Source organism: Pelobates fuscus, chromosome 4 (genome assembly GCF_036172605.1).
Source record: "Pelobates fuscus isolate aPelFus1 chromosome 4, aPelFus1.pri, whole genome shotgun sequence".
Lineage (NCBI taxonomy): Eukaryota > Metazoa > Chordata > Amphibia > Anura > Pelobatidae > Pelobates > Pelobates fuscus.
The window spans coordinates 8,822,179-8,844,385 of record NC_086320.1 but is presented as its reverse complement, the minus strand read 5'-3'; the positions used below and the strand labels follow the sequence as shown (position 1 = coordinate 8,844,385).

The 22,207-nt window shown below is 46.0% G+C and overlaps 1 protein-coding gene across 1 annotated transcript in view; it reads left to right on the top strand.

The window, feature by feature from the left end:
- The window catches only part of LOC134608271 (neurogenic locus Notch protein-like), a 90,453-nt gene that overhangs the window by 9,627 nt on the left and 58,619 nt on the right, over positions 1-22,207 (top strand). Inside the window, exons 5-9 of the mRNA XM_063450966.1 lie at positions 3,600-3,722; positions 10,617-10,757; positions 14,026-14,151; positions 14,333-14,455; positions 16,114-16,236. Of these exons, the coding sequence (XP_063307036.1) occupies positions 3,600-3,722; positions 10,617-10,757; positions 14,026-14,151; positions 14,333-14,455; positions 16,114-16,236 (636 nt within the window). The remainder of the gene's footprint in view (positions 1-3,599; positions 3,723-10,616; positions 10,758-14,025; positions 14,152-14,332; positions 14,456-16,113; positions 16,237-22,207) is intronic.

Genomic DNA, 22,207 nt, shown 5'->3' with positions numbered 1-22,207 from the left:
GAGTTCCTGAGGGAAAGATGGTGAAAGGTAAAACAGTTCCGGTTGTAAAAGTCCCTCTTCAGAGGAATGATATATGTCCCCTGCAGTTGCTGATGTATTGTATCAGGGCGCCCGGTCTGTTGCCGGTTGCTGAGGATCTCTTCGACAACAGTGGTGTGTATGATTAATTCTTCGCTTCTCCACGTGTCGCTGGTGTCCCTGTGGGGCGATTTATTTCCCTGCCTTGAAGAGTGAGGGAGTACCGGGACCCCGCGGGAGGTCTCTGAGGGTTCTGTTTCAGTGAAGGTGGGAGTCCTTCTAGAGTGCAAGGGTACTTGCAAGTGGGTGGTCTGTTTCTGTGGTGTTTACAATCCGCTCTTTGTCCTGCCGCTGTGGATAAACAACCTGTGAGGGTTCTGGTCCCAACACCATTCCACGTGGCCTCCGCCATCTTGGTGTCATTGCCTGGAGCGTGGGTCTTGGCGGCCCTGCTGCTTCACTTGTCGGTGGTCGGGTCCCGAGGGTGGAGACTGGGATCACCCCCCCGGTCCAGAAGGGGGGGGGTACGGGGCCGGTACCCTCGCGGGTCTGACTTTGAGCACCGAACAGTATGCGGCAGGGCAGCGGCCGGCCGCCCCGCTCGCCTCTGGAGTAGGCCTCGGTAAAGTCAGGTAGGATTCCTCCTCCAGGGGACTGAAGCCTGTTGGGCCAGCCTCACCCTGGATCGCCAATATATCGCTTATTTCTGTCTTAGGCTGCAGGAGCTGGTCTCGCATGCGACCGGCCCGCCCCCTTTACTACCACTTCTTTTATGACACTACACTATCAGTTATTGTATGACAATGGACTACCACTTCATGACTGATAGTGGACTACCCCTTCTTAAATGACAATGGACTACCACTTATATGACAGGTAACTACCACTTTGTGTCTGACAGTTAACTACCACTTCTTATATGACACTGGACTACCACTTCATGTCTGACAGTGGACTACCATTTCCTTCCTACCTGACATTGAACTATAACCACTTCCAATTCTATACAGAAAGCTAATGCTTCTGTTTTAAATATGGACTACTGTATCTTGTCTGACAGTGGACTACCACTTCCTACCTGCTACAGTGGACTGCCACTTCCTATCTGCTACAGTGGACTACCACTTCCTACCTGCTACAGTGGACTACCACTTCCTATCTGCTACAGTGGACTACCACTTCCTATCTGCTACAGTGGACTGCCACTTCCTACCTGCTACAGTGGACTAACACTTCCTACCTGCTACAGTGGACTGCCACTTCCTATCTGCTACAGTGGACTGCCACTTCCTATCTGCTACAGTGGACTGCCACTTCCTATCTGCTACAGTGGACTGCCACTTCCTATCTGCTACAGTGGACTGCCACTTCCTATCTGCTACAGTGGACTGCCACTTCCTATCTGCTACAGTGGACTGCCACTTCCTATCTGCTACAGTGGACTGCCACTTCCTATCTGCTACAGTGGACTACCACTTCCTATCTGCTATAGTGGACTACCACTTCCTATCTGCTACAGTGGACTACCACTTCCTATCTGCTACAGTGGACTGCCACTTCATATCTGCTACATTGGACTACCACTTCCTATCTGCTACAGTGGACTGCCACTTCCTATCTGCTACAGTGGACTACCACTTCCTATCTGCTACAGTGGACTGCCACTTACTATCTGCTACAGTGGACTACCACTTCCTATCTGCTACAGTGGACTACCACTTCCTATCTGCTTTAGTGGACTGCCACTTCCTATCTGCTACAGTGGACTACCACTTCCTATCTGCTACAGTGGACTACCACTTCCTATCTGCTACAGTGGACTGCCACTTCCTATCTGCTTCAGTGGACTACCACTTCCTATCTGCTACAGTGGACTACCACTTCCTATCTGCTACAGTGGACTACCACTTTCTATCTGCTACAGTGGACTACCACTTCCTATCTGCTACAGTGGACTGCCACTTCCTATCTGCTACAGTGGACTGCCACTTCCTATCTGCTACAGTGCACTGCCACTTCCTATCTGCTACAGTGCACTGCCACTTCCTATCTGCTACAGTGGACTGCCACTTCCTATCTGCTACAGTGGACTGCCACTTCCTATCTGCTACAGTGGACTGCCACTTCCTATCTGCTACAGTGGACTGCCACTTCCTATCTGCTACAGTGGACTGCCACTTCCTATCTGCTACAGTGGACTGCCACTTCCTATCTGCTACAGTGGACTACCACTTCCTATCTGCTACAGTGGACTACCACTTCCTATCTGCTACAGTGGACTGCCACTTCCTATCTGCTACAGTGGACTACCACTTCCTATCTGCTACAGTGGACTGCCACTTCCTATCTGCTTCAGTGGACTACCACTTCCTATCTGCTACAGTGGACTACCACTTCCTATCTGCTACAGTGGACTGCCACTTCCTATCTGCTACAGTGGACTGCCACTTCATATCTGCTACATTGGACTACCACTTCCTATCTGCTACAGTGGACTGCCACTTCCTATCTGCTACAGTGGACTACCACTTCCTATCTGCTACAGTGGACTGCCACTTACTATCTGCTACAGTGGACTACCACTTCCTATCTGCTACAGTGGACTACCACTTCCTATCTGCTTTAGTGGACTGCCACTTCCTATCTGCTACAGTGGACTACCACTTCCTATCTGCTACAGTGGACTACCACTTCCTATCTGCTACAGTGGACTGCCACTTCCTATCTGCTTCAGTGGACTACCACTTCCTATCTGCTACAGTGGACTACCACTTCCTATCTGCTACAGTGGACTACCACTTCCTATCTGCTACAGTGGACTACCACTTTCTATCTGCTACAGTGGACTGCCACTTCCTATCTGCTACAGTGGACTGCCACTTCCTATCTGCTACAGTGGACTGCCACTTCCTATCTGCTACAGTGCACTGCCACTTCCTATCTGCTACAGTGCACTGCCACTTCCTATCTGCTACAGTGGACTGCCACTTCCTATCTGCTACAGTGGACTGCCACTTCCTATCTGCTACAGTGGACTGCCACTTCCTATCTGCTACAGTGGACTGCCACTTCCTATCTGCTACAGTGGACTGCCACTTCCTATCTGCTACAGTGGACTGCCACTTCCTATCTGCTACAGTGGACTACCACTTCCTATCTGCTACAGTGGACTACCACTTCCTATCTGCTACAGTGGACTACCACTTCCTATCTGCTACAGTGGACTACCACTTCCTATCTGCTACAGTGGACTGCCACTTCCTATCTGCTACAGTGGACTACCACTTCCTATCTGCTACAGTGGACTACCACTTCCTATCTGCTACAGTGGACTACCACTTCCTATCTGCTACAGTGGACTGCCACTTCCTATCTGCTACAGTGGACTACCACTTCCTATCTGCTACAGTGGACTGCCACTTCCTATCTGCTTCAGTGGACTACCACTTCCTATCTGCTTCAGTGGACTACCACTTCCTATCTGCTACAGTGGACTACCACTGCTTGTCTCAAAGTGGACTATTAGTCAGAAACCGGGAAGAGCTTCTCCCAAACATTGAGGTAAAACGTGTTTATTTCAGATATCAATGAATGTGCGGATCAAGAATCTCCATGTGGATTACACTCCAACTGCACCAACACAGCCGGTTCCTTCTCGTGCCGCTGTCTGCGAGGATTTCTTAAGGGACAGAGTGGGTGTGAAGGTAAGTGCTGAGCATATTCACAGTTATTCTGTATTTATTGTACGTTCCATTACCCCATTCTTTCTAAACGATAAACTGTGACTGCCACCAAAGGGACATTATAAACATTAACATGTGCAGCGGTGTGGTACAAAGCTGGGAAGGAATGGAGGATTTCAGGAAAAAACAAACCAGATTTTCAGACTAGAAAAGACATTTCAGAGACAATATATTAGCATTATACAAACTCAAACAACTGTCTGTTCATTGGGAAAGTTATTTCCCCAACAGCATCTCAAGGAGTTCTTTACAGGAAGCACAGTAAAGATGTGGAATTCACTCCCAGCTCAGGCTGAGCGGTGCGTTTCCATTGGTACCAGACATGTTAATAACATAATATACTTATTACTTTATCATTCATTGACATATTAGCAGTAATAACCATTAGTATTTAATGTGAAGAAAATCAAGTCACCAATCTACCAGTTACCGGACGATCAGTTATTTCAGGGAATTCTTATAAAAATATTTAATTTAGGTCTTTATTTTAACAAATGCATTCTTTATAGACATCCCTACATTAAAACAGAATATGTCAATCCTAGATTTTTCATTTGTTATATTTTATTAACTCTTTATTTAGTTGTTTTTTTGTTATTTTATTAAAGACATATGTATGTGGTGCTTTTATGGCATTTTGTAGTTACAATGAAAGATTAAGTATTGTTACAAGATAACACAATACCAGGAAATGAAAAACAGAGATTGATAACAGAAATTTGTAAAAATGACTATCTATTCAGTCTTTGCTATGCACTTGGTTTTCGTATAAGACGGGGTTAGCGTGTACATGATGGTGATCGTTAGGGATGTGCAAGGGGCAAAATATTCGGTTCGGTTCGGAAATTCGGGTAAGTAAAAAAATTCAGAACTTTGACAATTTGTTTCGGGACTTCCAAAATTCGGAACTTCAGCAATTCGGAACTTCGGTAATACAGGGTTTTGGCAATTCGGAACTTTGGCAATTTGGGACTTCGACAATTCGGAACTTCAGAATTCAGAACCTCTTTAGGGCTCCCTAACCCTACCCCTAACCCTACCTCTAACCCTTAACCCTATTTCTACCCATAACCCTATGCCTAACCCTAACTCTACCTCTACCCCTAACCACCACAAACACGTACACATCTATAGGGCTCCCAGTGCCAGGAATTAGCTTATTGGTCAAGATTCTTGTCATCATTCACAGAATTTTTACTCCCTTTCTTGTTTTGCCACTTTTAAGAAATCCGAAGCACTTCGCCACTTCTGAAATTCGGCACTTCTGCAACTCGCTTCAGTTCAGCACTTCGGAAATTCGGACTTTGGAAATTCGACAATTCAGCACGTCGGACATCCGGAAGCATTCGGTTGTCCGAATTGCCCAAAATACGTCCGAATTCACATTCGGAATGAGACGTATTGCACACGTCTAGCGATCGTTACGTATATACATTTGGGTTGCATAAGGGTATGTAGAGGACCGTTATATATAGTGGTGTAGAATAAAAGTAATGAGTATATCAAGCACATGTATTATAAGTTCATCCACCAGTTTTTAGAGGGCAGTGGTACGTGTAGTGTAGGTATAACGCATTTTTGTGTGCAGTCAAGGCTTGCTGGTTTTTATGTTTTTTGTTATTTAAAAAGGTTCTGGTGTTTCCCTCTACTGCTCAGCATTTGTTAAACTAGTGCAGTGGTCATTGTGGGAGGTTCTTATAGGGTAAGTAAGTAGATTTGCTGCGGGCAGGTTCCCAGAGATCAGGTCTCCGGGTTTGAGGAGTTAAGGTCGGTGGGGCTGGGGTCCCAAGTTTACTAAGATGTATGTCTCTTAGTTGTGGAGGAGGGGAATAAAAAAGAAAAAAGGGAGAGAAAAAAAAGGGGAGAGGGGGGGTTAGTGAGACTAAGGGGAGATATATTGCTGTAGGAGTTTATTGCTAAGGGGGTGTATATTGTTTGTAGGAGTTTAAAGTCAGAATTGTCACTCCACTGTTTTTACCCATGGAGGAATTTGATAGAAAGTATTTGTTAAAGTGTCTGCTCAGGAGAGGGAATTTATCTCATTTATCTCTCCAGTCTGAGGGTTCTGTCAGAGGGCCTAGGTCCCTCTCCCAAGCCAACACATAGTTTAAACAATCATCAGTGAATATTTGGGTGATGTGCAAGTATATAATGGAGATTTGGCCCTTCTGGATGCAGCAACATGCACATGTTTTCTCAAAGGAGGTGAGAGGTGTGGTGCCAGCTTTTTTGATGAAGGGGGTAGTCAGGAAGCTTTCCAGTGGATGTATCAGAAATAGTCGAAGGTGTTGAGGGCTGTGGTCCTCGGAAAGTCTGTGAAAGCGATGAGTTGTTGGTCATGAAAGAAGTGGTGTAATCTGAACAGGTCATTGTCTTAAAAGTGTGCGAACTCTGTGGGTGACATACCTGGGGCGAAATGTGGGTTACGTAATATTGGGGTTATCAGTGAAGGGTACAAAGTAAGAGAGCATTTGAGTGGCATCCGGTCCCAGATTTTAAAAGACAGGAGTAGGGTGGGAAAAGTGGGAGGTAGCTGAGCTCTGGCTTGTTTGGGAAGCCGTAGATATAGTGTTGGGAAATCTCTACCTAGGATGTAGTGTTCCAGGTCGACCAACCGCTTAATATCTATTGGGGCGTGTAGATTTTAAATTTTCGTCAATTGTGCAAGTAGTGAGTGAGGTGAGGTAAGCCTAATCCTCCGTTTCTGTTTTGGATGTATAAGGTTGGGTTGCCCTTTTGACCCCAGCTCGTTTGTTGGCCCACATGAACTTGTCTATTTGTGTTTGTAGGAGTTTAATGTCTGCCAATGATATAGGGATGGGGAAAGCTTGAAATAAATAGAGGAATCTGGGCAGCTAGTTTTCCCAGCCATGAGATGGACAGTCCAGTCCATGTAGTGAGCTCTTGCGATGCTTTTTGAAGGAGAGGTGTATAGTTGAATCGGTATGTCTGGGATAGATCTGCTGGGAGGTGTGTGCTTAAGTAATGTATGCTAGTGGCTTGAAAGGTGAAATGGTATGTTTGTTGCAAATTAGATAGGGTAGTAGGTTCTATATAGAAAGGCTTCTGTTTTTTCGATGTTGAGCTTGTATCCGGAGATAATGGCATATTAATCTAATGCTAGGAATAGGTTTGCCAAATATTGAAATGGTTCCGTAATGGAAAGGAGTAAGTCATCTACATTCACTGCTGTTTTGTAAACCTCTCTGTGGATTTTAATGCCTTTGATAGTTTGAGCATTGCGTAGAGTTTGTAGGAGGAGTTCCAGGGATGGGGCAAAGAGGATGGGGGAAAGAGGGCAGCCCAGTCGTGTGCCGTTGTATATATGGAAGGAAGGGGGGTGGGTGGGTAAGAGGGAGTAGTAGGTTTGCTGTGGGGGTAGAATAGAGTATGCCCAGAGCGTCTATTATGTTTCGAGGGAAGCCAAATTTGCAGGGGGTAGCGAAAAGAAAAGGCCAGAGTAAACGGTCGGAAATTTATTTTCAGCGTCTACGGAGAGAAATAGTGTGGGTATGTGGCAGTGGTGGACTGTCCATAGGAGGTCGAATGTGCGTTGTGTGTTGTCACTGGAGTGTTGGAAGGGGATGAAACCAACTTGGTCTAGGTGTGTAAGGGATTTAGTCTGTCTGATATGAGTTTCATGAACATATTTATGTCCACATTGAGTAGTGAGATAGGGCGGAAGTGTCCAGGTTCTGTGAGGGTCTTATGAGGTTTGGGGAGTAGGCATATATTTGCCTGTAGCATATCATGTGGAAGTGCTTCTACCTGGAGGATGGTGTTGAAGAGAGTGCATAGATGTGGGAGGAGTGTGTTAGCGTAGGTTTTATAATAAATGCCTGGGCATTTGTTTGGTTTTATTGTTTTAAGGGTTTTGCTCAGTTCTTCCTCGGTGATAGGTGTGGATAGCATAGAGGACGCCTCGGGTTTTAGGGAGGGTAGGGCGATATAATTGAGGTATCGTTCAGTTAGGTCTGCAACTGAAGTGGGGTTGGCACCAGCTTGAGGGTTGTGGTCGTAAAGAGAGCTGAAGTATTCCTGGAAGACTGTGGCTATTTGGTCTGCTTGGACTCTAATTTTCCCCTCTGGGTCTGTGATTCTGTCTATGTGCTTATGTGCAGTGCATTGTTTTAATCTGCGGGCTAGTAGACTGTCTGCTTTATTTAACTTTTCATAGAAAAGTTGTTTCGTCCATTGTAAGGCTCTTATGGAGTTGTTGGCCATGAAGATGGAGGGGAGGGGAAGAGTGCTAGGTGCATTCTAAGGAAGGACCTGCCAGAAGTCGCTGTTTGGGACATTGGGTGCATATACGGAGGTAAATCCGTAGTTGTGGGTGCCAATACTACCTGTTATAGTGATGTATCGCCCTTGGGGGTCACCAGTTGTGCAGTGAATGGACATTGGGCAAGATTTGCATATCGAATTTGCCACTCCATTGTTTTTACCTGTAGGGGAACTGGCTAGAAAGTATATGTTAAAGTGTCTGCTCAGGAGGCTTGGAAGAAGTGGGTTTTCTGAACTAGTAAGATTTCTGCACGGGATCTGTTGGCCCATCTCATGAGTTGGTGGCATTTAGGTGGGTTAATAAGGCCCTTGCAATTTACGACAGGCAGTACGGTAGTGAGCATGGTGGGTGACAGGGGCAAGGCTGCAGTCAGTCGTCCAGAGGAGTGGGGCGACTCCTGTGGGCAAGGATGGGTTGCTTTCTAGGTCAGAGCCCTTGGCCCAGCGAGGGGCGGAGGTATGGTAGGGATTTGGGGAGCAGGGAAGGGGTAAAGGGCAGGAGAAGAAAAAGAAGAGGAGGAAGAGAAAAGAGAGAGAGAAGAAAAAAAGAAGAAAACAGTGGGGAGTCTAGAGTGTGTTCCTGGTTTTATACAGGCAATGCCAGGTTATGAGTAGGCGGAGAGTATCCCTTTCAATAGGTAGGGTATTAGCACCCCTCGAACTGTAAGAGGAGGGTCAATGTGGGTGGGGAGTTATAGTATGGGTGTGGGAATAGATCTTGGAAGGTGTGAACCTCTTCCTGAGAGAATCCTACCCCCCTGAGCGTAGCCTTGACCGTTTCACCGTGATGCGATAGCTTTTGTAGCTTATGGAGTTAGTGAGCATGTTGAGGTATTGATGTTGTAGTTGCGAGCCAATGTGCTTTTAATGGAGTAAGTCATAGTAAGAGACAATTGTAGAAACAATAATTAAGTGCAAAAAAAAGTTAATAAAGGATAAAAGTGTAAACAAAACTTATTGAATATTGAGTGCATAATATGTAGGTGTGGTAGGCCGTCCCCAACTTTGCCTCCCAGGAGTCCTCAGAGGGTCTATGGTTCCCTGTCTCGTTTCCAGACCTGGTCTGAGGTGTGGATCCCTTGCGGGAGACTTCCCATGTAAAAGGGATGGTCCCTCCCTGTGGTAAAGATGGTTCAGTACCTGGGGGTGGGGGGGGGGAGGCATATGTGTGCATAAAGGCTGGATATGGGAGCTTTGTTTTGGTATTATATGGACTTATTTTGGTATTATATACCTTTTCATTTATTGGCAATAAAATAGAGCTTTTTTTTTACCACCTGCTCCGTTTATACTCTTGGATATGGGAGCTGGTTGAAATGTTGCTGCGCTCCGGGTGCGTCTTGGTCCACTTTGTATTCGGACTTCTGTAGGGGGGGTTGTGAGGGGAGATTTGCGGGCCCTGTGGATAGAGGGAATTGTAGTACATTTTTAGTGCTTGCTGGGGTGTAATTACATTTTGAACTCTAGGTGTGGTAGTGGACATATGGCCATGGAGGCCTGAACGGTAGGCCTTTAAGGGTGTGGTAATTGAGGATTTTTTTGGGGCCCAAAGGGGTAGTTATACCTTGGCTTATTAGTACAGTACATTGCATGCAAACCTTTAAATCCTTTTCACAATGATATTACAAAAGCAAAACGTCCGTTGGTCTCATGGCATTCGGAACAAGGACGTCACAAATGGGGTCTGTTCTTTGCCCCCCATAGTTGTGAGGGTAGTTGGGGACAATCTCCACAATGTGGTGGGGATAACTTGGCTTGATGGGCTGATAAAGGTGCTATTAAGGCGGATTATTAGCTCGGGGGAGGGAGAGCAAACGACTCACACGTCTGTCTCCATGAGAGGTCAAGCTCCTCCCTCCTCGGTTTTATTGTTAATTACCATTAATAGGAATGTCTGAGGTAAACCCTTATGGGAGCAACGTTTTTTACAGACTCAGTTTCATTAGCATTAACACACACATTTACACAGAGAGGACATTGACACACACAGAGGAAACTGACACTCACACTTACACACAGAGGAAACTGACACACATAGAGGAAACTGACACTCACACACAGAGGACACTGACACACACACACAAAGGAAACTGACACACACACACAGAGGAAACTGACACACACACACAAAGGAAACTGACACACACACACACACACACACACAGAACACTTTGTTACACACAGATGTCGATATTCATTAGAAAGATCTTTAATGAGAGTGGGAACGTGTTCTATAGAAATAGCTAGAAATGGAATAAAATAAAATAGATGGACTTTAGGCCGACGCATTTCTGTAGAAGTTTTAATAAAAAATAAGTTTCCAAACTCCTTCGAGTGATTGCATTATTTACAAGTGTCTGTTTGGTTTGATTTAAAAAGGGTCATTGCCTCAGGACCTTCAGGCTCTGCATCTACCCATTGTTCCTAAAAGCCTGGTTTTGGGCCCTTGATGTTTGTCTTTTTGAGTGTTGAAGTTATTTTTATTTATTTTCAGTTTAGTTTTCTCTTTGTTTAGTAACGGGTGACAATTTAGGAAAGACCCACAGAACATTCAGTCTGTTCTTCTTTCAGATGTTGATGAGTGTCAAGTTGCCGAAGTGACCGGACTCCAGGCCTGTCCCCCTCGGGCTTCCTGCCGTAACACGGAGGGCTCCTTCGCCTGCTCCTGCGCGGAGGGCTTCGTTTTGAGTTTGAATGGGAAGCAGTGTGTGGGTGTGTATTGGGAAAGGTCTGGCCTCCTACTCGAAGGAGAGAACCACAAACAGAGATATTGGTGACTGATCCCTGAAATGCGGTAACATCCCAAACTGCAAGAAAAACTTAGATCAATAGCACACAGACTCATAAAGGACAACGGTCACCTCAAAATAATTTTAAATATAACAATCCATTCATCAAGTTTTAAAAATAAATAGATTCTTTGTAAAATTAATTAAATGTAAAAATAGAGAAAAAACCCCAACCTTTAGTATGACAGGATCCTTCAGCCACACGCATATACCTAGGGTTAGACATTGATTGAACGTGACAGTTATTGGGTCAGACATTGATTGAACGTGACAGTTATTGGGTCAGACAGTGATTGAACGTGACAGTTATTGGGTCAGACAGTGATTGAATGTGACAGTTATTGGGTCAGACAGTGATTGAACGTGACAGTTATTGGGTCAGACAGTGATTGAACGTGACAGTTATTGGGTCAGACAGTGATTGAACGTGACAGTTTTTGGGTCAGACAGTGATTGAACATGACAGTTATTGGGTCAGACAGTGATTGAACATGACAGTTATTGGGTCAGACAGTGATTGAACGTGACAGTTATTGAGTCAGACAGTGATTGAATATGACAGTTATTGGGTCAAACAGTGATTGAATGTGACAGTTATTGGGTCAGACAGTCATTGAACGTGACAGTTATTGGGTCAGACAGTGATTGAATGTGACAGTTATTGGGTCAGACAGTGATTGAACATGACAGTTATTGGGTCAGACAGTGATTGAATGTGACAGTTATTGGGTCAGACAGTGTTTGAACGTGACAGTTATTGGGTCAGACAGTGATTGAATGTGACAGTTATTGGGTCAGACAGTGATTGAATGTGACAGTTATTGGGTCAGACAGTGATTGAATGTGACAGTTATTGGGTCAGACAGTGATTGAACATGACAGTTATTGGGTCAGACAGTGATTGAACGTGACAGTTATTGGGTCAGACAGTGATTGAATATGACAGTTATTGGGTCAAACAGTGTCCCCCTCGGGCTTCCTGCCGTAACACGGAGGGCTCCTTCGCCTGCTCCTGCGCGGAGGGCTTCGTTTTGAGTTTGAATGGGAAGCAGTGTGTGGGTGTGTATTGGGAAAGGTCTGGCCTCCTACTCGAAGGAGAGAACCACAAACAGAGATATTGGTGACTGATCCCTGAAATGCGGTAACATCCCAAACTGCAAGAAAAACTTAGATCAATAGCACACAGACTCATAAAGGACAACGGTCACCTCAAAATAATTTTAAATATAACAATCCATTCATCAAGTTTTAAAAATAAATAGATTCTTTGTAAAATTAATTAAATGTAAAAATAGAGAAAAAACCCCAACCTTTAGTATGACAGGATCCTTCAGCCACACGCATATACCTAGGGTTAGACATTGATTGAACGTGACAGTTATTGGGTCAGACATTGATTGAACGTGACAGTTATTGGGTCAGACAGTGATTGAACGTGACAGTTATTGGGTCAGACAGTGATTGAATGTGACAGTTATTGGGTCAGACAGTGATTGAACGTGACAGTTATTGGGTCAGACAGTGATTGAACGTGACAGTTATTGGGTCAGACAGTGATTGAACGTGACAGTTTTTGGGTCAGACAGTGATTGAACATGACAGTTATTGGGTCAGACAGTGATTGAACATGACAGTTATTGGGTCAGACAGTGATTGAACGTGACAGTTATTGAGTCAGACAGTGATTGAATATGACAGTTATTGGGTCAAACAGTGATTGAATGTGACAGTTATTGGGTCAGACAGTCATTGAACGTGACAGTTATTGGGTCAGACAGTGATTGAATGTGACAGTTATTGGGTCAGACAGTGATTGAACATGACAGTTATTGGGTCAGACAGTGATTGAATGTGACAGTTATTGGGTCAGACAGTGTTTGAACGTGACAGTTATTGGGTCAGACAGTGATTGAATGTGACAGTTATTGGGTCAGACAGTGATTGAATGTGACAGTTATTGGGTCAGACAGTGATTGAATGTGACAGTTATTGGGTCAGACAGTGATTGAACATGACAGTTATTGGGTCAGACAGTGATTGAACGTGACAGTTATTGGGTCAGACAGTGATTGAACGTGACAGTTATTGGGTCAGACAGTGATTGAATATGACAGTTATTGGGTCAAACAGTGATTGAATGTGACAGTTATTGGGTCAGACAGTCATTGAACGTGACAGTTATTGGGTGAGATAATGATTAAATGTGACAGTTATTGGGGAGAATAGAGCATAGAGCTAGCACTCTACACACAGAGACCGTCAGACTTACTGTATAAAGGGGGGGATAGAGCATAGAGCTAGCACTCTACACACAGAGACCGTCGGACTTACTGTATAAAGGGGGGGATAGAGCATAGAGCTAGCACTCTACACGCAGAGACTGTCAGACTTACTGTATAATGGGGGGATAGAGCATAGAGCTAGAACTCTACACGCAGAGACCGTCAGACTTACTGTATAAATGGGGGGATAGAGCATAGAGCAAGCACTCTACACACAGAGACCGTCACTTACTGTATGAAGGGGGGGGGGGTAGAGCATAGAGCAAGCACTCTACACACAGAGACCGTCACTTACTGTATAAAGGGGGGGATAGAGCATATAGCTAGCACTCTACACACAGAGACCGTCAGACTTACTGTATAAAGGGGGGGATAGAGCATAGAGCTAGCACTCTACACGCAGAGACTGTCAGACTTACTGTATAATGGGGGGATAGAGCATAGAGCTAGCACTCTACTCAAAGAGACCATCTGACTTATTGTATAATGGGGGGAATAGAGCATAGAGCTTGCACTCTACACGCAGAGACCGTCAGACTTACTGTATAATGGGGGGATAGAGCATAGAGCTAGCACTCTACTCACAGAGACCATCAGACTTATTGTATAATGGGGGGATAGAGGAAGGAGCTGTGGATTAAAGACAATGGTTTTACTGTAGTTTTGAGTCAGAGCAGGTCAGAGCCAGCATTCCTCTCTGTTACTGTCCTCATCATCGCAAAGATCTGCAAAATTTTCTATAATCTCACTTTGTGTGCTGCAATTTCAGGGTCCATTAATAGTGTACATTAGTAGGCACACATGGTACATTAATGTTAATAATAATTGTTACACAGACTGTGTTATTATATTGCCATCAGTTACCAGGATTAGTTCACATTGTATCATAGTACTCCCTCGTCCTGGCAGATATTGATGAGTGCTCCTTCGAGGAGAAGTGTCGGAGAGAGTTGGGGAATTTATGTGTGAACACAGAGGGAAGTTACCATTGTGCCTGTCAGTCGGGGTTTCATGAGTCCGGACCCACCTGTATTGGTAAGTAAAATGCGTAGGGATCATGTCATCGGAATGCGTTAACATGCTAGTTGTTTTGTATAAGTTCACATTTAGCAGAGGACATGATGATCATGACTGGGCAGCCAGTAAGATATTTCATGCTAGTTTAGAGGGTATAGAAGTGAACGGTTTCATTTGATGACCACTCTCTGCCCCCCAGATGTGGACGAGTGTGCAGAGAAGCCCTTTATTTGCTCTGGACGTGGCATCTGTGAGAACACACTGGGAAGTTACCTCTGTGGCTGTCAGCTTGGATTTCGTGGCAATGGAACATACTGTGAAGGTAAGTGCATTGTGTGTGCAGTGTAATATTGAGTGTCACCTCCCCTCATCTTAGCCTAGAATGTGGGTGCAGTGTGAGATGGGGTGTCACCTCCCCTCATCTTAGCCTAGAATGTGGGTGCAGTGTGAGATTGAGTGTCACCTGCCCTCATCTTAGCCGAGAATGTGGGTGCAGTGTGAGATGGAGTGTCACCTCCCCTCATCTTAGCCTAGAATGTGGGTGCAGTGTAATATTGAGTGTCACCTCCCCTCATCTTAGCCTAGAATGTGGGTGCAGTGTGAGATGGGGTGTCACCTCCCCTCATCTTAGCTTAGAATGTGGGTGCAGCGTGAGATGGGGTGTCACCTCCCCTCATCTTAGCCTAGAATGTGGGTGCAGTGTAATATTGAGTGTCACCTCCCCTCATCTTAGCCTAGAATGTGGGTGCAGTGTGAGATGGGGTGTCACCTCCCCTCATCTTAGCTTAGAATGTGGGTGCAGCGTGAGATGGGGTGTCACCTCCCCTCAGATTATCTTAGAATGTGGGTGCAGCGTGAGATGGGGTGTCACCTCCCCTCAGATTATTTTAGAATGTGTATACAGTGTAAGATGGGGTATCACCTCCCCTCATCTTAGCCTAGAATGTGGGTGCAGTGTGAGATAGGGTGTCACCTACCCTTATCATAGCTTAGAAGGTGGGTGCAGTGTAATATTGAGTGTCACCTCCCCTCATCTTAGCCTAGAATGTGGGTGAAGCGTGAGATGGAGTGTCACCTCCCCTCAGCCTAAAATGTATTTATTATTTTTTTTTTATAAAATATTTTACCAAGAAGGATACATTGAGATTTCTCTGTTTTCAAGAATGTGGGTGCAGTGTGAGATGGGGTGTCACTTCCCCTCAGATTATTTTAGATGGTGGGTGCAGTGTGAGATGGCGTATCACCTTCCCTCAGATTATTTTAGAATGTGTATACAGTGTAAAATGGGGTATCACCTCCCCTCATCTTAGCCTAGAATGTGGATGCAGTGTGAGATAGGGTGTCACCTACCCTTATCTTAGCTTAGAAGGTGGGTGCAGTGTGAAATGGCGTATCACCTCCCCTGAGATTATCTTAGAATGTGGATGCAGTGTAAGATGGGGTGTCACCTCCCCTCAGATTATCTTAGAATGTGGGTGCAGTGTAAAATGGGGTGTCACCTCCACTCAGATTATCTTACAATGTTGGTGCAGTGTAAGATGGGGTGTCACCTCCCCTCAGATTATCTTAGAATGTGGATACAGTGTAAAATGGGGTGTCACCTCCCCTCAGATTATCTTAGAATGTGGATACAGTGTAAAATGGGGTGTCACCTCCCCTCAGATTATCTTAGAATGTGGGTGCAGTGTGAGATTGGGTGTCACCTCCCCTTGATTTAGCTTAGAATGTGGGTGCAGTGTGAGATGGGACATCACCTCCCCTCAGCTTAACTTAGAATGTGGGTGCAGTGTGAGATGGGGTGTCACCCGTCTTCAGTTTGTAGATCCTGGGATTCTCCCATGTTGATACAGAAGGCATTCCTCATTCCTCATTAGGGATAGCATCTGAGCAGTGTAAAAATGGGTTAACTTAACATTCTCAAAATGGATATTGTATGGACGCCCATTGGGTCAACCCGAGATTATGCTTTTACTCACACAGATGAGAATGAGTGCTCCTCAGGAAAGCATGGCTGTGACTCGAACGCTCACTGTGGGAATGTCATCGGCTCCTACTTCTGCCAGTGCTACCAGGGTTTCAATGGTGATGGACACAGCTGCTATGGTAAGAATGGAGGACGTATACCATTAAACCTGCCATATGGTCGAAATCCATATACCGGTATGTTTACCAAAACCAATAAAACATACAAAAACGCTTATATTGATACATATTGCCGAAAATATCATATTTCAGACTTCATGCTAGATGTTGCCCCATTACATGTATAGATTGAATGGTCTGTTAGTTGTTCTTTAAACTGAATGCTCCTGTGATGCTCCTCGCCCACTACAGCCACAAAACTTGTAATTTAGACCTTTGTCCAGGTGGCACATGGGCACAGAAAGATGAGCTAAAAAACCTGTTCACACATTTACAAGAATTTTGTTTTCACAATATATATAGATGAAATGCTGGGCTCTGTAATGGACTAGCAGGTCCTACTTGCACGGTGGATGTACTATAAGCACAGTGTGATGAACACATTATTTTAAATACAATATATATATGTACCCTATGGAGTATGGGTTGTTATTATTATTATTTATTTATTACTGCCATTTATATAGCGCCAACAGATTCCGTAGCACTTAACAATATTATGAGAGGGGGATTTAACTATAAATAGGACAATTACAAAAAACCTACGGGAACAATAGGTTGAAGAGGACCCTGCTAAATCGAGCTTACATTAGTACCTTGAATTGACTGCTATAGCATACAGAAAGCCAATGTAAGGACTGGCAGAGAGGTGAGGTTTGAGAGAAATGACCAGGGCCGGACTGGCCCACCGGGATACCGGGAAATTTCCTGGTGGGCCGTCGGCACCTGGGGCCAGGCAGACACCTGGGTCTGCTGGCAGCCGCTGGGGGACTTGTACTGGCGGCCGCTGGGGGGACAGGCTGTTCTGTCTCTGCTCCCCAGCGCGCAGCTTAAAGAGACTGCGGCCAGAATATGACGTCATATTCCGGCCGCGGTCTCATGCAGCAGCGCGCGAGGGTGGGGGAGCAGAGACAGAACAGCCTGCTCCCCCAGCGGCCGCCAGTACAAGACCCCCAGCGGCCGCCAGCAGACCTCCCCCAGCTGCCACCAGCACAAGTTCCCCAGCGGCCGCCAGCAGACCTCCCCCAGCTGCCGCCAGCACAAGTTCCCCAGCGGCCGCCAGCAGACCTCCCCCAGCGGCCGCCAGACTCCAGCACAAGTTCCCCAGTGGCCGCCAGCAGACCTCCCCAGCGGCCGCCAGACTCCAGCACAAGTTCCCCAGCGGCCGCCAGCACAGACAGCCGTCTGCACTGCACGACCCCCTGGCAGGTAGTAGTAATGTGTGTTATGGTGTGTCTGCCTGTCTGTCCGTCATGGGGTGTGTTATGGTGTGTGTGTATGTCTGTCCGTATGGTGTGTGTGTGTGTGTCTGTCCGTCGTGTGTGTGTGTGTCTGTGCGCCATGGGGAGTGTGTCTGTCCGTCATGGGGAGTGTGTCTGTCCGTCATGGGGAGTGTGTCTGTCCGTCATGGGGAGTGTGTCTGTCCGTCATGGGGTGTGTGTCTGTCCGTCATGGGGTGTGTGTCTGTCCGTCATGGGGTGTGTGTCTGTCCGTCATGGGGTGTGTGTCTGTCTGTGTCATCGTGTGTGTGTCTGTCTGTGTCATCGTGTGTGTGTCATGGTGTGTGTGTGCGCGTCTGTCTGTGTCATGGTGTGTGCGTCTGTCTGTGTCATGGTGTGTGTGTGGGTCTGTCTGTGTCATGGTGTGTGCGTCTGTCTGTGTCATGGTGTGTGTGGGTCTGTCTGTGTCATGGTGTGTGTGGGTCTGTCTGTGTCATGGTGTGTGTGTGGGTCTGTCTGTGTCATGGTGTGTGTGGGTCTGTCTGTGTCATGGTGTGTGTGTGGGTCTGTCTGTGTCATGGTGTGTGTGTGGGTCTGTCTGTGTCATGGTGTGTGTGGGTCTGTCTGTGTCATGGTGTGTGTGTCATGGTATGTGTGTGTGGGTCTGTCTGTGTCATGGTGTGTGTGTCATGGTATATGTGTGTGTGTCATGGTGTGTCTGTCTGTCTGTGTCATGGTGTGTGTGTGGGTCAGTCTGTGTCATGGCCTGTCATGGTGTGTGTGTGTCATGGTATATGTGTGTTTCTGTGTCTGTCATGGTGTATATGTGTGTTTAAAAATAGTGTTTTTGCTCACCTTTTTTTCCCCCATGCAGCGTGCTGGTCTCCCCTCTACTGGCCCTGCCTCTATGGCTAAGATCATCAAGCTTGATGATCTCAGCCAATCCAATGCTTTGCCATAGGATTGGCTGCAAAACACTACACCAATAATCATCTCCTCATAGAGATGCATTGAATCAATGTATCTCTATGGGGAACGTTCAGCGCCTTCAGAGTGTGGAGGCCCTGAATGTAGGTGCACTGACACAGGAAGCACCTCTAGTGACCGTCTGAGTGACTGTCACTAGCGGTGTCACTTTGAAGCAATGTAAACACTGCCTTTTCTCGGAAAAGTTAGTGTTTACGTTGAAAAGCCTGTAGAGACATGCTATAGATACCAGTACCACTACATTAAGCCGTGTGTGTGTGCAGTGGTGTATCCTGGTTTTGTGCTGCCCTAGGCAGGACAAAACTCAGGTGCCCCCCTCCTCCCCCCCCACGCCACCCACACCCAACCCTTCCCTCCGCCCGCGTTCTAAATACACACACACACAAACTAGCAGACACACACACACACAAACTAGCAGACACACACACACACACAAACTAGCAGACACACACACACACACACACACAAACTAGCAGACACACACACACAAACTAGCAGACACACACATACACACAAACTAGCACACACACACACACAATAACAAACACACACACACACACACTAACAGACATACACACACACACTAACAGACATACACACACACACACTAACAGACATACACACACACACTAACAGACATACACACACACTAACAGACATACACACACACACACTAACAGACATACACACACACACACTAACAGACATACACACACACACTAACAGACATACACACACACACACTAACAGACACACACACACACACACACACTAACAGACATACACACACTAACAGACATACACACACACTTACAGACATACACACACACTAACAGACATACACACACTAACAGACATACACACACTAACAGACATACACACACACTAACAGACATACACACACACACACTAACAGACATACACACACACACTAACAGACATACACACTCACTAACAGACAGACACACACACACTCACTAACAGACACACACACACTAGCAGACACACACACACACACACACACTAACAGACACACACACTAACAGACACACACACAGACACACACACACTAACAGACACACACACTAACAGACACACAGACACACACACTAAAAGACACACACACTCACTCATACTAACACATTTTTTTGAACCCCCCCCCAGCCTCCTTACCTTTGGGAGTGCTGGGGGGGTGCCGCAGAGTGAGGCTGGGAGGCGGAGCCGGAATATAACATCATATTCCGGCTCCCAGCCTCACTCTGTGGCGCGCAAGGGAGCTGAGCAGACCGCTCAGAGGAAGTGCTCCCTCGCCAGCCGCCCGCCCGCCCGCCCGCCCGCCCAGCCGATCAGCCCGACCGGCAGCCCAGCATGTCTGTTAGCCGCAAGGCTAACAAGGCATTTGCCCTGGGCATTTGGGGGTGGCGTTTTTGCCGCCCCCTGGAAAATGTCGCTCAAGGCTAAAATGTCCCTGTGTGTGTGCGCGTCTGCTAGTGAGTGAGCTTGCTTGCATGTATGTGCCTGCTAGTGAGTGAGCTTGTGTTTTTATGTCAATGAGCTGATGTATATCAGTGAGATTGTTTGTTTGTCTATGAGGGTGTGTATCAATGAGCTTGTGTGTGTCATTGAGATGTCAGTGTCTGCATGTGAGTATGCTTACTGTGTAATTAAACGTTTTACTCTGAAAGGACCAATATTTTATATTAGAAAAAGCTATATATATATATATATATATATTATATATTACTCAAACATCTGTCATCTGGGGTGGTAAGACATAGCCTTACATATTACATGCAACAATATATGGCGCAGTGACTTATGGGGCTGGCATAACATTTTTTTCCAGGGCAGCTTTGTATCCCCAGTCCGGCCCTGGAAATGACTAGAGAGGAAAATCAGTCTGGCAGCAGCGTTCATTATGGACTATAGCGGTGCAGTATGGCTTTTGGGAAGACCAATCAGGAGAGGGTTACAATAATCCATGCAGGAAATTACCAGAGCATGGACAAGCTCCTTGGTAGCATCTTGTGTAAGAAAGGGGCGGATGCGGGCTATGTTTTTAAGATGGAATCTACAGGATTTGGCAACATGCTGGATGTGAGGCCAGAATCAAGTATGACGCCAAGACAGCGCACTTGCAAGGATGGACTGATGTGGGTACCACAAGCTTGAAGGGAGAGTGAAAGAGGAGGATCAGTATTAGGAGGAGGAAAGGCAAGGAGCTCAGTTTTAGAGAGATTGAGTTTCAGAAAGCGGGAGGACGTCCAGTCAGAGATGGAAGAAAGGCAAGCAGTGACATGTTGCAGGATGGCAGGGGAGGAGAGATTTAACTGGGTGTCATCAGCGTACAGGTGGTAGTGGAGTTTAAAAGAGGTAATAAGTTTGCCAAGAGAGGCAGTAATAGAAGGGGACCAAGGACAGAGCCTTGGGGGACTCCAACTAAGACAGAATGAGGGGAGGAGGTATCATTAGAAAAAGAGACACTGAATGAGCGTTGGGAGAGATAAGAGGAAAACCACGAGAGGACAGAGTCACAGAGACCAAGCGAATGAAGAGTTTGAAGAAGGAGAGCATGATCAACGGTGTCAAAGGCCGCTGAGAGGTCAAGAAGAATTAGTATGGAGTAGTGGCCTTTGGATTTAGCTGCGATTAGGTTGTTAATAACTTTGATAAGCGCAGTCTCAGTAGAGTGGAGAGGGCGGAAGCCAGATTGAAGAGGGTCAAGGAGAGAGTTGGAATTGAGGAAATGAGACACACGGGTAAAGACAAGTCTTTCCAGAAGCTTTGAGGAAAAAGGGAGCAGGGATATGGGACGATAGTTAGAGGGGGTGGACGGGTCGAGGGATGTTTTTTTTTAGTATAGGTACTACAGTGGCATGTTTAAGGTCAGCAGGGACAATGCCAGAAGAGAGAGAGAGCAGTTGGAGATGTGCATTAAGGAAGGCACGAGACAAGTGGAGAGAGATCTAATAAGGTGAGATGGGACAGGATCGAGCGGGTAAGTGGTGGGGCGAGAGGAAAAGAGAAGAGCGGCCACCTCTTGGTCAGTAGCCGGGGAGAATTTTATTAATGATAAACGCTACCGACAGACCCTACAGACTTTTCCTCGTTATTAAATCTGCTGCTCCAGATATACTCTGAATAAATGAGAATTGACCATCATTGTCTGTCCTGTGTAACACGCAGGATTGTTATTAGTTATCTGGTATTATCAGTTTAAAACATGCACAGCCTTTCCAGGCAAGTTTAACAGAAAAGCCATGTTTGTAAGTACGTATAAAGCCATGCCAGTAAGTACGTATAAAGCCATGCCGGTAAGTACGTATAAAGCCATGCCGGTAAGTACGTATAAAGCCATGCTGGTAAGTACGTATAAAGCCATGCCGGTAAATACGTATAAAGCCATGCCGGTAAGTACGCATAAAGCCATGCCGGTAAGTACGTATAAAGCCATGCCGGTAAATACGTATAAAGCCATGCCGGTAAGTACGTATAAAGCTATGCCGGTAAGTACGTATAAAGCCATACCGGTAAATACGTATAAAGCCATGCCGGTAAGTACGTATAAAGCCATGCCGGTAAATACGTATAAAGCCATGCCGGTAAGTACGTATAAAGCCATGCCGGTAAGTACGTATAAAGCCATGCTGGTAAGTACTTATAGCGCCATGCCTGTAAGTACGTATAAAGCCATGCTGGTAAGTACGTATAAAGCTATGCCGGTA